The sequence below is a fragment of the Sphaeramia orbicularis genome, chromosome 21 (assembly GCF_902148855.1).
Source record: "Sphaeramia orbicularis chromosome 21, fSphaOr1.1, whole genome shotgun sequence".
NCBI lineage: Eukaryota > Metazoa > Chordata > Actinopteri > Kurtiformes > Apogonidae > Sphaeramia > Sphaeramia orbicularis.
This window is the reverse complement of record NC_043977.1, coordinates 22,858,206-22,873,151: the sequence shown is the minus strand read 5'-3', so window position 1 is coordinate 22,873,151 and position 14,946 is coordinate 22,858,206. Positions and strand designations below refer to the sequence as shown.

Genomic DNA, 14,946 nt, shown 5'->3' with positions numbered 1-14,946 from the left:
TTCTCCACAGCAGTCACTTCAATGAACAGTTAACACTCTCCCTTATTATCCACAGTTGCACAAAAATTGCACTATAACTGTAAATAAGTACAATTTTCATTATATCTTGTATTTCTAATTTACTAGAGAAACAACAACTACCAGTAAATAATAACTTTTTTTGTCTTCACATACTTAGGGAATAAGATGATTCTGATAAATGTGTAAGGGAAAGAACCAAAAACAGGACAAAGATATAATCCTTACTTGCCACAGACAGCCACAGTAGCGTGGATATGCTATCCAGTGGTTCATTAGGACGACACTGTTTTAACTGTAGCATATTTTCCTAAGTGTACTTGGCCACAGGCGCCTTGCAGGAGGCCAGATCTAAGTGGGAGGAAAATGAGGAGGTGTTTCAGTGTGTTTTAGACTTTGAGGTGAGACTGTTGGCTAAATTTTTCTCTTTTGCTGTAGTCCCTTACAAGCATTAATCACTGCAAGGATCTACTGTTTGTCTTTATATTTACCAACCTCGTTCAGCTAAAAGTTTTTCATGCATAACAAACTGTGATTAACCCATAAAGACCCAGCGCTACTTTTGTGTCAGTTCCCAAATGAAATGTTCTCTATATCTAACCTTTCTTAAGTGATTTATCACCATTTGTTCTAATATTATCTTCTGTATTTTGCATTTTATCAGTATAAATCAGGTATTTTGTTTACTGACCATGAAAATGTTCATAAAAGCTCAGATTAAAGTTGAAGGTTATTATATCAAAAACAGAGACAAACTAAACAGAGTGTTGTTTTGAAGTTTGTGACACTACTGGACAGACGCCTTATTCTGTTAAACTGGAAGAGAAAAAATCCTCCTACTCATCAGGCTCTGTTAAAAGATATTATGCAACACTTACATTTGGAGAAAATCAAGTTTCCACTAAAAGATAATGTAAAGTTATTTTATTCAATTTGGCAAACCTTTGTAGATTACTTTAATATGAAGTAAGTAGGCAGACCCCCCTGCCCTTTGTGTGTGTGTGTGTGTGTGTGTGTATATGTGAGTGAGTGCAGGTGTAGTGTTCTTGTTCTGACATCACATATATTGGATACTATATATGACTTTTTTATGTTGTCATTATTCTAATTTCAATAAAAAGAGTTTTAAAGAAAACAACAAAAAAACAAACAGAGAAAACGGCAGGAAAAGGGACTTTTTTTCCCCCAGTAAAATCTATCATTAACTGAACATAAATCAAGCATTTCCATTCACTATCATTGATCCAACTCCATGGGTTTTACTGGTGAACCAATGCTGTAGAAAATGACGGTGTTTCCATGTTCACTATGGAGCCTCTGAATGTCCAAATGGGTCATATCTGATGACCATGAAAAGACGACAATCTGTATTTTACACCAATTATTTCCATGTATTGATTGGATTAGTGGATGAAATGCTATTAAACAGTTTAGATCTGTAGATGCTTTTGGTCAGTGATGGATGTTTGGGTCTTTATAGGTTAAATTTAAATAAAACAAATATAAAGCAGCTCAAATGATCAGTCAAAACAGCAGGGAAACCAACCCCAGAGGAGTTGAAGACAGAACTGGAGTCACATTTGACGCCACCAGTAATAGGACACTTCTTAAACAGTCTCTCAGCTCTGCAGCATCACTGTGAGAAAAAAGTGAGCATCACTGACAGGTTGAACAATGTGAAATAACCAAAGAACAACTTGTATTGGGAGCTAGCATAATGATTATCTGTCAACAGGTTGATTACGTTAAGTCAGACTCCACAGCTTTTTGCTCACAGCTTCAGTAAGTTGTGAGACAAAGCCAACTCAGCACTCTTAACAACTTCAGATCAATGCATCGACGCTAATGCTGTAACTGTTATGGCTACTGGCTGAAGTACATCTGGAAACAGTGTACAACTCTACTGAAGGTAAATAAATGTAATTTTCTAGAGCCTGCAACAACCTCCACAGTATAAATGATGAAAACACATTAGCAGTATGCACAAAAAGACAGGATGAATGATAAAATATACAAGAATATTTTTGCAAAAACTGTGAAATTTGCAACCATGTCAGGTATTTGCAGAACTCAGCAGCCCTATGATAAACATTCTGTTATTGTATCACAAAAAAACAACAAAACATCACAATCAGAAGCTGTAAAATCTTGTGTGAAACAAACCTTGCTGAAAAGGTCACCCCAAGGAAGAGATAAAAATGTAGCTTAGATGTGCTGCCACATCATCCTCAACACACATTCACACCAGGGTAAGTATTCAGTCCCACTGCTGACCAGTGCACTGACACAGACCCATAATTTAACAGCCCATGTGCCCTTCGGTCCCAGAGGAAATGGGCTGTCTTACTCAGGAAACCAGCCCAGAGCAGAGGGGGTTTAGGATGAGAGGGGCCACAAACAGCACGACACCTTCCAAACAGCATGGAGCTGTGGAAGTGGAGATGAGGGATGCATTGAGACCGAGCAAAACACCAGACGAGTCTTGTTTGTCCGTAAACAATGCTGTTTCTCTTCAGTATCTTGTGACATGCATTTTTTCTTCAGAGCTATTTGCTACAGTTTTTTACATTCTGTCCCATGTTTGTGTTGACACAGCAAGCTATACGGCATGCGATAGTACTGCATCTGAACAGCGAGTCTGTCTCAAAGTTGTGTTGGGATGAGTGAATCAATGCATGCAACAGCAACAACACAGAAATAGAAGAGTCTACAGAGCTGCACCTCCATCTAGTGGCCACAATGAGCAGACCTCAAGTGTCCCAATAAACCTGGTATTAGATTACAATGACTTGTGCATGATTTTCTGCAGGCAATGAATGTGATCATAATCCAACCTGCAACAAACATCAAAACAAAAGAACTAAACATCACATATAATCTGACTTGCACTTAGTTCAATTATAAGTTTTTGCATCCAAAATTCCAATTCCAATACAAAATATTCTGTTATTATATAATATACAAAATTATTAGACCATCAAAAGTCTTCAAAAACAATAGTTATGCAATCAAGTACTAACTCCTGTGTGTATCATGTGGCTAAAACAGACAGAAAAAAAAAAAACATGAAATGCCTAAAAGCACTGTTTTTGCCAGTACAACGCCATAGCTATTGATGTAAGAACTTAAGTGATTTTGGTTATTATCAAGAAAACCATGGAAAATGGCTAGATATAAGCTCTTAAATTAAACTCTTATGAGCTATTTTTGTTGTTATTATTATATTTGTCCAAACAAATGTACCTTTAGTTGTACCAGGCATTAAAATGAACAAGAAATGGAAGAAAACAAGGGGTGGTCTAATAATTTTTTCAATGACTGTATGTACAAAACATGTGTTGTCTAATTAACTTATAAATATTGTAAACTGTAGCACTGTAATACAGCCCCTTCTGACGGTGCCTGACGGTGGGACCTGATTTGAGAAATAACTGTATTACTGTACTGTCAGTGGCTTGAGATTAATGATTTGTTTTTGCTTGTTTTTGTTTTGTTTTGTTTTTTTATCTCATTTGACTTGAGTTATGTTTGTCACACTAAATACACTTAATCTGTTTAACTGTAAATATACTTAATTGTATTCTATTTCTTTTTTAACCCATAAAGACCCAAACAGCCATTGGCAACCAAAACCATCTACTGATGTAAAATGTTTAGTCACTTCTGAACCACTAATAAAATGCAAAATACAGAGGATAATATTATAATAACTGGGGATAAATCACTTAAGATAGGTTGAATACAGAGAAGAAAGTCATTTGGGAAGTGACGTAAAAGTAGCACTGGGTCTTTATGGGTAAGTATTTAATTCTACTGTGGAAAGAGGGATAGCAGACAAGAATTTCACTGTATGGTATGACTGCTATATTTTTTCCTGTGCATATGACAGTAAAATCTTGAGTATTTAATCTTGAATTTTGAATACCAAAGATCATTTTGCAAATAAAGGTACTTTGCTGTAAATCTGCTGAAGTATCAGTATAAGGCTACACTTCATTACTGCTACCATGTCTCTCCATGACCTGCTCAGAGTCACTGCAAATCTCTCTGCAGTTTTGATACAACCCGATTTGTGCTGATTTTCAGTTTTTTTAGTACTTTTGCACCTCATTCTCAAAGATCGAGGTGAAATATGCCAAGGTAGTGCTACATGAAACAAGGGATCCAGTCCACTCAGCTGTTTCACACTAAACTACATGTTACTTTACCATCTTGACAATAAATTGTGAGTTTGACTTGTAAAATTCTACTTAAAGTAGCATTCAGTACTACAGGGTTTATCAGAAAAAATCATGTTAACCTGTTCTGTATGAGAGTGTGGGTGCTTGAAAAGGGGGGTATTTTGGGGTTTGTCTTACTGTAAAATGTGTTGCATTATTGTTACATGTGTTTTTTATTATTTGTGCCTGGGCCCCCCTCAAAAAGCTCTTCAGCTTCCCAGGGTGTCTCATTTCATATAATGTAAATGTAAAATGTAATGTTTTTACACTTGGATCTTTTAATAGATATGTGAATAAAATAAATGAAATGAAATGAAAAGAAGTAGACTCTTAGAAAAAACAACATAAAACCAAAATGAGAAGACATTTTAAAAATCAGGTCATATGTGTTTATTGACCATGTAATTCTCTTTTGATTGACACCAGTGTCCTGCAGTTTTCATGCTTCAGTGAACAACACTAATTTGAATTATTCAAAATATAAGTCTTTTGCATATGGAAGTGTAAGGGTTAATATGAGATCTGTCACCATGGATGACAAGTTCCAACGGTCTTTTACTTGCATGCATAAAACAGGAAAAAAAATAATTACATGTTAACCCCCGACCATCCATACAAATATTTCACTTTAACAACAGTTTTGAGTCTATCATGCCAAATGCAAGGGGTTAATGCTGTTAGTGAGGATTCTTGAAGCTTGTTTTGAGCTGACTATTTGAAATTTGAAATATTTCAGTCAGCATATGTAATTCATTGCGTCATCTGGGTGTTCCCTCTTGGTAATTTCATTTGTTAGAAACAGACCAGTAACCACGCAGATATGTTAAGGAGGGCACAAATTTGCTTTGTTAAGGAACGGGGCCCATGTGGAAGATTAAATGAGCTGGAATCCTTCGACTAACACAAGTGTGTACCTTCAACTAAAATCCTGAAGTGAAAAACCCAAATGTTGACTCACTGAGAAAATCTTGCTATTAATTTTCAGTTTCTCACCGATGTCTGAAATGTTTGTATGGATGGTAGGGGGTTAACATGTGATTATTTTTTCCTGTTTCATGTATGCAAGCAAAAGAGCAGTGGAACTTGTCATCGATGGTGACAGATCTCATATTAACCCTTACACTTCCATGCGCAAAAGACTTCTATTTTGCATATTTCAAATTAGCATTCAGTACTTTATTTTACCAGGTAAAGTCAATTGAGAACAGCCTCTCATTTACTATGATGACCTGGCAAGAGGCCCCAACAGACAAAAACAAAGACAAAAGAAAACAAAAGAAAAACAGATATAAAGAAACAGTGCAGATGAATCCAAGACTCACAACCAATGGTGAAGAGACTATGAAGTTCATTCATTCATTTGTTTGTTTGTTTATTTCAAGCATTTATAGAATACAAACAAATTCACAATTCCAAAAAAAAAAAAATCATTCATTTATACTCGAAAAGGAGTGGGAAGAAGGAAAACTTATTTAATCCCACCCCCATTCTCATCATCAAATAACTGAACATAACATTTTAAATACTCACTCCTGTCCTTCAATTTCAAGCCAGAACCATGGACAAAATAGAACAAAATAGGCCTATACCAAATTAGAATAAACTCATTTGACAGTATTTACATTGCATAACCAAATGTGTGTAAAAAAAAAAAAATAGAAACAAAGTACATTCCTGGTGGTGTTACCACAGGTAACAGTTAACCGTCAACTTACATGATAATAATTACATACCAACAATGGTAAAAACAAAAAAAACTGCAGTACTACAAGTGGTAAAGAACAGCAATAATTACATACCAACAATGGTAAAAAAAAAAAAAAAAAAAAAAAAACTACAATAGCACTAATGGTAAAGGGCAGCACATACATACATAAGAACTTGAGGTCTTCAGGACAGCACCTGCTGATGGTTCCACGGACCTGTTTTAGCACACGCGGTGACAGGTCTTTTAAAGCTGTGGCACCACGTCTATGGAATGACCTGCCTCTACACCTACGGTCCATGGACTCTGTAGAGAGCTTTAAGAAACACCTCAAAACCCTCCTGTTCAAAAAGGCTTTTTAGTCTCCCACCTGACCCAGGACCACCACAGACTGATTACACTCTATGTATTCATCATAACGTACTCCATGTGTCATCCCCCCCCCCCAGTCTCTCTATATCTCTATCGCTCTCTCTTTTCTCCTCCTTTACTCTCTCTCTCTCTCTTTAACCCCAACTGGTCAAGGCAGACAGCCATCCTTCAGGAGTCTGGGTCTGCTCGAGGTTTCTGCCCGTTAAAGGGAAGTTTTTCCTCGCCACTGTCACCAATCACAAGTGTTTGCCCCTGAAGGATTCTGTTGGGTCTCTGTAAACTTAATTTGATTCTGATTTGAATTGATAAAGCACTTTGTGACTCTGTCTGTGAAAAGTGCTCTATAAATAAAATTTACTTTACTTTACTTTACTTAAGAACAATATCAGATGGTAATGGACAACACATACCAACTAGATGAGGAACAACAAGCACACATTAACACATAAGACAGAATATTGATGTAACATCAGTATTATGACCCTCCATCTTTATACTGGGACCAGACCATATTTTTGTATAACAGTTTAAATCGGTGGATATTTTGGTATTGCTTGTGTTGGATGTCCAGACTGTTCCAAAGTTGCACTCCACATACAGACACACAAAAGCGTTTACGAGTGGTTCGAAATTTGGGTAATGTGAAATCTCCAAAGCCTCTCAAATTATGAGTACTCTCCTGAATTGTGAAGTTTTTTGTATATTACTTGGTAGTAATTTATTGAACGCTTTAAATAAGGTTATTGCTGTATAATATTTTACAAGATCATGGATTTTAAGTTAAAAACAACATAAACTAGAAAAGCACTTGGAGAGCGCAGACCTCTGCCAAGGCTGATCAGTGTCGTCATTGTTGCCCCCCCCCCCCCCCCCCCCCCCCCCACATCACCACCAAAATATAATCATTTGTTCCTTGAACCAGTATCAACATTTCCTGAAAATTTCATCAAAATCTCTCCATAACTTTTTGAGTTATCCTGCTAACAGACAAACAAACAAACAAACAAACAAACAAACAAACAGACAGACAAACCCTGATGAAAATATAGCCTCCTTGGTGGAGGTAATAACTACTGTAGTATATGTGTGTATGGGGAGAGAGCAGAAGGGGAGCTGTATACCCTGTATATTAAGTGAAGAGAACAGCAGGTTTAATGCCAGTCCAGAGCAGACGTTCTTTATTGAAAATATTTTTGTTTTACCAACTTGTCTACAAGGATATATGAGATTTACTTTTTAATAAAATATCCTCTCATTATGTGGTTTTATTTCGACTGGATGCTTATGAAAAATTAGCTACGCCTCCTAAAGGGCACCGTTTTTGCAGCAGGTTTTATTTGCCAAGCCTCTGGGTGAAAGCAGAGTGTTATACTGAGATTGAGCTGTAACAGAACCTGTGATTTTATAATGAAATGTAGTGAAATATTTTGACCGCTGGAGCTTGGCTTTGTGTCCTGTAAACCATTAAGGGTGGGCGACTTTGTGTACGACACAAATAAAAGAATCTGTGTCCTTTAAGAACAGTCTAGAAAAGATGGATGTTCCATGGTGTTAAGCAGCCCCCTGTCGGTTAAAACATCTGAGGATATTTTTAAAGACAGTTGCCATGGCTGTTGGATCTATAATCAGTGAAATCAACAATCACTGTTTATCCATTGTTGTGATTACGCCTTTCCCTCCTTCTTTGTAATTAGAATAAATTGTCATTTTATTTTTCTTTTTTATATCATTCCAATCACTGGAAATCTAAAATTGTAATGATGTTTGAAAGATGTTTCTCTTCCAGACAGATTAAATAACATTAATTTCTCTAAAATCTTAACCTTCAGACAATAGTGAAACAAAACAAGCCTAAAAAAAAGTTGTGTTAGGCACGCAGCCTTTTCACATCTTCTGCTGTTAACATTTAAATGGAGTTAATCTCTCAGATGTGTCATAAAAATAAAAGTTACCAGAGGAATTCTGTAGGCTGATAAAAGCACACGCTGAGCAGACGGAGGTACTCACCTCCCACAGAGACCTGAACTCCCTCTGTTCGATGCGTAGGAGCTCGCTGAATTCCCTCGTAACAATGGTGGCATGTCGGGGGGTGTTATCCAGGATGGACTCTCCAAACGCAGTCCCCGTCCCCAGTGTGCATATAGTAACAGCATCCTACATGAGATATATGCAACAGCGGAAATACGTGGATGGTGTTATATGAGAGTGAATGAATAATGGATCAATAATGAAAAGCGCTTTGGGTCCCTTGAAAAGCACTACAGAAATCTAATCCATCATTATTACAATTATTATTATTATTATTATTATTATTATTATTATTATTATTATTATAAGCAGTGAAGGAGAGGGAAGTGGTGTATGACTAATGTTATCTCCTTATTCTACTGAAAAACAGGATCAGAAACACTTCAGTAGATACAGAACTAGTCATTCAGCAGGCCTCAGTGACATTTAAGAAATGTTCTTTTCAGCCCACACTCTCAACAAGAGAGTGGCTGAATGTGCATTCTTTAATATGTGTTATTTATTTCAGTGCAAATTCTTCATATCTTCCATGAAAGACTTTGACATTTGCTTTATTGGTCATTGTGTATCATGTATGTGTGTTATATAGCTATGACTTTGTATAGCTGCTACCTTGGACAGGACTCCTTGAAAAGAGATTTCTAATCTCAATGGGGCTTGTTGGTTAAATAAAGGTCAGTGAAAGTAATAATGATAATATATGAGACAATGCAGTTACAGAAAAGTACGATCTGTATAAGTCATAAATTGTAATGAAACATTTTTGCTTCTTTTCATGAAATGATTGTGACATTGTGATTTATACATGATTGATAAAGTGTAACTGGGACTCACTATGTAATCACTACACTTGATTAAAAGTAATTACTGATGTGTATAACTAGGAATAAAAAGAGGAATGTGTCTGCAAACAAAAATTATTCCAACTTTATGGTCAACAGCATAAAAAGAGTTGAGAGCACAGACATTCATTCATCTCGTGCAATATAATCATTCCCACATGTAATATAAATATCACATGTTAAATAGATAACCATCTGTAGATATTAATCACCATGTGCACTATAATTATTCTGTATATATCCAATTATCCTGTACAATTCATTCTTACATTTTTTTATATTCTCAATTCTATCCTTTTATCTTCAGATTGTATATAAAGCCAACTGCACTGTCTTGTAGGACTTTATCTTGTACATATTATTGTACCTTATATTTTATATATAGACACCAACCTCCAACCTCGTTGTACATTCTGAATAATGACAGTTAAGGGCATTCTATTCTATTCTATTCTATTCTATTCTATTCTATTCTATTCTATTCTATTCTATTCTATTCTATTCTGTTCTAATATCAGCTCCATTTGTTTTTTAAACTGTGATCTTACCTGATAATTTGATGTCTCTGAAACTCTGACATCCAGTGATCCAGAGAGGACAGCGTACCAACTGGTGCCAATGTCTCCTTGACGATACACTGCACAGATTTCCCAAAAAAACAACACGTTTTAAGAAATGAGAGAATAATTAAAATGTTAATCTTTACTGATTATCATTATTTTTTGTCTTCATTGAAATGAGACTTTCAGAGAAGTGTTTTGACCTACAGGTGATGCCTTTCTCCAAGCATTCATAAAACCCCCACAGGCATATCTGCTGCAGCAATCCGGGGTGGAATCTCTCAAAGGCCTTCACATTTTTAAGACGTGCCAGGATTATGTCAACATCTTCCCCGGAGCGTTCGGCTGGTCTGAAAGTGAGAAAAGCAGAGAACATTGTTCAGGTAGCTGCTAAGATAAGCATATACTGTACAAGGCGTGGAAGTAGGCTGCAGCAGCCAAAGCAGCAAATATTCAACTTGGCCTAGATTCTGAAAACCTCTGCGTGACAGATGTGACACCATTTAGTCCCTGAGCAATGATGTCCATGAAAATAGTTACACTTGCAGAAGATATCTATCCTTGACAGATGGTAGCAGAGGTTTTTAGTATCAATTAAAATAATAAAACAAACGAGTCATATTGCCTCGTGTTTTGGTAATGCAAAGCACTGATGACAAATTTGTTTTGGTAATTATTATTTACTTTTTGCAGTATAATCCACCTTTTCTGCATTTTTGTCCTGTTACTTGTTCATTTCCAGGTTGTAGTGAATAAACAAATCAAGAATGAAAGTGACTGATGGTTTTCAGAGTAAATTATATAACAGACTTCTATTGTAGATTACTCATGGAAAATAAGAAGGGTATGAGTTGATTGTTTTGGTCAGTTATTGGGTTTGTCTGAATAATACTGACTAATATATAAAAACAAAATTCTCAACTGTAATTTCTAACTTTGAGGGATGATAATAAAAACAAGTGGTGCCAGGCTCAACAAACTATGCCCCTCGCACATATTTTTGTTTATTTTGGCATTGATCCAGCTGATGTCACCATGTCTATGCCTCTGCTGATGTCAGGCGTATCTGTGCCAAGTTTGAAGTAAATTGAAACAAACTATATAAATCCAATTTGGTATGAATTCAACCAATAGTTTTGCTGATACAGACATTTGAAATTTTGCCCATTATACGTAAATGGGGGAAAAAAGATTTTAAAAATTCATAAAAAAATTTTTAACTTTGACCTACTTTTCCCAAAATGTAATCAGATCTATTCTGGGTCACTGGCAATCTATAAAACCCAATGTGCTATGAATTCAACCAATAGTTTTGCTGCTAAAGTGTTAACAAACAAACAAACAAACAAATAAACAAACAAACAAACCGAACCAAAAACAATACCCCCCTTACTTCCCCTTTTGGGGGGTGGGGGGGTTAAAAATAAAAATTACTTCCACCCACATTTTAAATGATTAAGGTTCATGGTACACCAGCTGAATCACCAACTATTATCTTTTTCAGTAATATCATTATTATAGCAGCCTTTAAAAATCCATTATCACATGATGGCAGGAGCTTATCTTTTTGACAATAAAAGAGTTGTAGTGTGAATACTGTGCACACAATGATGATGTTGAACCAATATATTATGAAGCCCTGGAAAGTAGTCTTCTATACTGCTGCATTTTTTAATATATCTCATAGAAAGACATACGCATGGGCTGCCAAGTATGTGAAATGATAAGAAAATTCCTTTTATAATTTTCTTTTACGATAAAAAAAACCCTAATCTCATGAGGCTGTCTCACACCAGTGTTCTGTTTACTTTTGACAGATATTCATATAAAAGTCTTTGCTTTTCACCCATATTGCAAAACCCAGCTCAGTCCAGGTCCTCTGATGTAAGTTGTGGGTGGATGTACTGTAGCTTACATCACCTTTGAATCCACATCCATCCTTTCTAAAAAGTTAAACTCAGTAGTATCAATGATTCAGCTTGCCCACTGCAACATACAGTTTTCCTGTAAGTCTGAAAACTATTTATCATATTTTATACAATTATCAGCTCTGCAGTCATACAATAGAATCGGTTCACTGAGCAACAGCTTGCAACCAAATGACTTTTCATCATGTGCTCCTTGGCAACCTTTCAAATCCCATTAGTCACATTATATATACTATGCCCTTCCCGACTGGACTTTATAATCACACCCACAGTCACATCTGAGGTGTGAAAGCCAAAGCTCTATTTCGATAACATTTTTGGATGAACAACAATACGGCTTCCTTCCATTAATTCAAAAATGTACACATGAAACCATGAGGACATCAGAGAAGGAGAGATAATGTGAACAAGTTTTGAAGCCAGGGACTATTTTAGAAACTACTAAGCCAGCAAATGTGTTTTCATCACAAAACAGATTGTTGCAGTGTTGAAACTACAAAATGGCACAATCCTCATATGACTACAGTGCACTATATCTAAAACTTATATTTTATAAGTGTAAAGTTGCTATCAGAATAACAAGATCAGGGCTATTTTGGAAAAAGTGAGTCATACAAAAAAAAAAAAAGAAAAACACACACACACACACACATCTGATTTGAGTGGCACAGGTGGCTTGAACATCTAACCAGAGGATATTACTGTGTAAACACATCTGGCATACTGCGTCACTTGGCTGTTTATAGCTGATGTACTTTGGACCTGCCTTTGTGACGTGCACCTTTTCTCCTTCGTCATACTGTGTGTCTAAGTGGCCCATTTACACCTGAGCTGCATCCAACGTCCCTCCATGTTTGACACCGACGGCTCTACGGTCACACTCTGCACCATTTTATCTGTAAGAGCCATGGAGTTTTAACAACCATCACTTATACACCTGACACCGCCTTCAATAATTCTGGAGTGTATCAGTTATCAGCCATGTCAAGAGCACAATAACACAAAATGACAGAAATGAATGTGCATTTTAGCTTCAGTGGCAGCAACAAATGATGATGACTGACAACCTCTTTAATTTCCTCAGTTTATTATGTAAAAATGCAAGAGGTTGCAGCTTTTTTTTTTTTTTTTTTAATCTGGATGTAACTTTAGTCTGACTTGGACAAGTGTCTATAACAGCATAATTCATAATGTTTAGAAATATAAACTTTGTCTCTTATCTGCAAGAACTATCACCTGTAAAACATGCATTGTGATTTGTGATCCTTCTTTTTTGATGGGTCCCACTATTTTGTACTGTTTGTACTGAACACGTACTACAGATCTTGACCAGAAATCTAATTTGGGCTTGGGGAAAAAAACAAGCTATTTTCAGTAAAAAAAAAAAAAAAATCTACTATTTTTAAAAGTAGGACAAAATATTAGACAAACCACTGAAAGTATGCTTCTCATAATCCAGTTGCTACAGACACAGAACATTTTTAACAACATTAAACAAGAGCCAGTTGTATAAGATTTATAGATTGAATGAATTTAGGACAGTGTTTTTCAACCTTGGGGTCGGGACCCCACGTGGGATCGCCTGGAATTCAAATGGGGTCACCTGAAATTTCTAGTAATTGATAAACATAAAAATAAAAACTTACTGATAAAAAAATGTATGAGTTGAGAGAGACAATCACATTACATAGAAGACATGACAAACTCTGAAGCTGAAACTGAAGCACTGTGGTACTGTTTATCTTTCAAATGTTCACTGTGGTCGGTTTCAGATGCTGCAGCTCTTTCATAATTCATAGTTTGAGTTATTGTTTTTTAGTAGTAATTGTCAGCCTTGTAAATACAAGCTGGTCTGACTGTACATATCCTGACCAAGGAAAATAAAAGTCTCACTTTGTGCAGTAATCTACACCTGGCTTTTCTGCTTCCGTCCATAATAATATACATTATATAACCTAAATGTCATCTAAAATTAACCTTTATTTGCAACATAGTATAGCAAACTATAACATGATCAGTTTTAGCAACAAAGAAAGTCTCCGTTTTGAATGTCTGGGGTCGCCAGAAATGTGTGATGTTAAAATGGGGTCACGAGCTAAAAAAAAAAAAAAAAAAAAAAAAGGTTAGGAACCACTGATTTAGGACATAAAAATGCATAAGTGTTCTCCAGCTTTCAGAAACATTTGCCTATTGATTATGGCAATAAAGACTAAGCAAAGACTATGGTCCTTCAGAGTGTTAATTGCATTAACATTATCAATGATAATAAGAAAGTGATGAACCCACTCTGATTGATGCAGTCTATATCATGTGGAAAGAAGAAAAGAAAAATTGCAGCAAATTAAGGGTCAGTCATTATTTCCAGATCTTTACTCCATTATTTCACCTGCTGTGACACTGGAGTCACTGCAGTTGTACATTAGACTATAGTTCTCCTATAAGGTGACGCCGTTATATTAACAGCTGTCAATAGTCTGTGATCGTGACCCCATTAAAGCTCTGGTAAAAGAAGTCAGGATCCGCTGGGAAATTAAAACTATGTCCATATTATTGTTTATGCACATATGGAAACAACGCCCCAGCTACTTCTGATCCAAACGGTGTTAACCCCATGTTCTCTTCGTTCATACAAAATGAGTTGGAGCTTTGATTTGAATAGGTTGTATAAAAAGATTACCTTTTATCTAGACATACAATCCACTCGGCGGATTCCGACGAATGAGAAGAAGTGTGCGCTGCTACCATCTTGCGATCGTGCTGCTGATGCTGCGGCGGAGAGAGAAGAGAAGAGGATAACACAGAGGAGGGAGGAGGAGGAGGAGAGAGGAGGAGGAGAGAGGAGGGGGGACCATCAACCCTCAGTCTGTCACCGCTGAGCTGAATGTCACCTGCCCAGGAACAACCGCACACACCACAGGCTTCACCCACACTGATGGATCTATTATCAATATGAAGCCAGTTTCAGCAGAGGAAAGAAAAAACACCTCAGTGTGCAAAAGAAGCAACAGTTAAGTCCTGGAGTGGAAGTAAATCTCTGCCTCAGTCATGAAAAAAGACCCTGCAAATCAAAATAATGAGGTCTGTCTCAGCATAATGACTTTGAATGTCGAAATGATGAGAAATCATGCCCAAATATTGATTATACTATGATTTATCTAATTTATGATTTATCTAATATATATATATATATATATATATATATATATATATATATATATATATATATATATATATATATATATAAGTCTGTCCGTTAAAATAACAGTTTACCAA

At 36.1% G+C, this 14,946-nt stretch overlaps 1 protein-coding gene across 3 annotated transcripts in view; it reads right to left on the bottom strand.

Annotated features, from left to right (window-relative positions):
- Positions 1-14,459, bottom strand: part of rapgef4a (Rap guanine nucleotide exchange factor 4a) — a 59,298-nt gene extending 44,839 nt beyond the window's left edge. For 2 of the 3 annotated variants that reach the window (XM_030125414.1, XM_030125415.1), the window contains exons 1-4: positions 14,351-14,459; positions 9,953-10,095; positions 9,734-9,822; positions 8,323-8,469 (exon numbers count right to left, since the gene is read on the bottom strand). In XM_030125414.1, the coding sequence (XP_029981274.1) occupies positions 8,323-8,469; positions 9,734-9,822; positions 9,953-10,095; positions 14,351-14,418 (447 nt within the window). In that variant the 5' untranslated portion in view covers positions 14,419-14,459. Of the gene's footprint in view, positions 1-2,181; positions 2,296-8,322; positions 8,470-9,733; positions 9,823-9,952; positions 10,096-14,350 lie in introns of those variants that run through there. The other variant, XM_030125417.1, reaches the window with a different exon arrangement.
- Between the last annotated feature and the right edge of the window lie 487 nt (positions 14,460-14,946).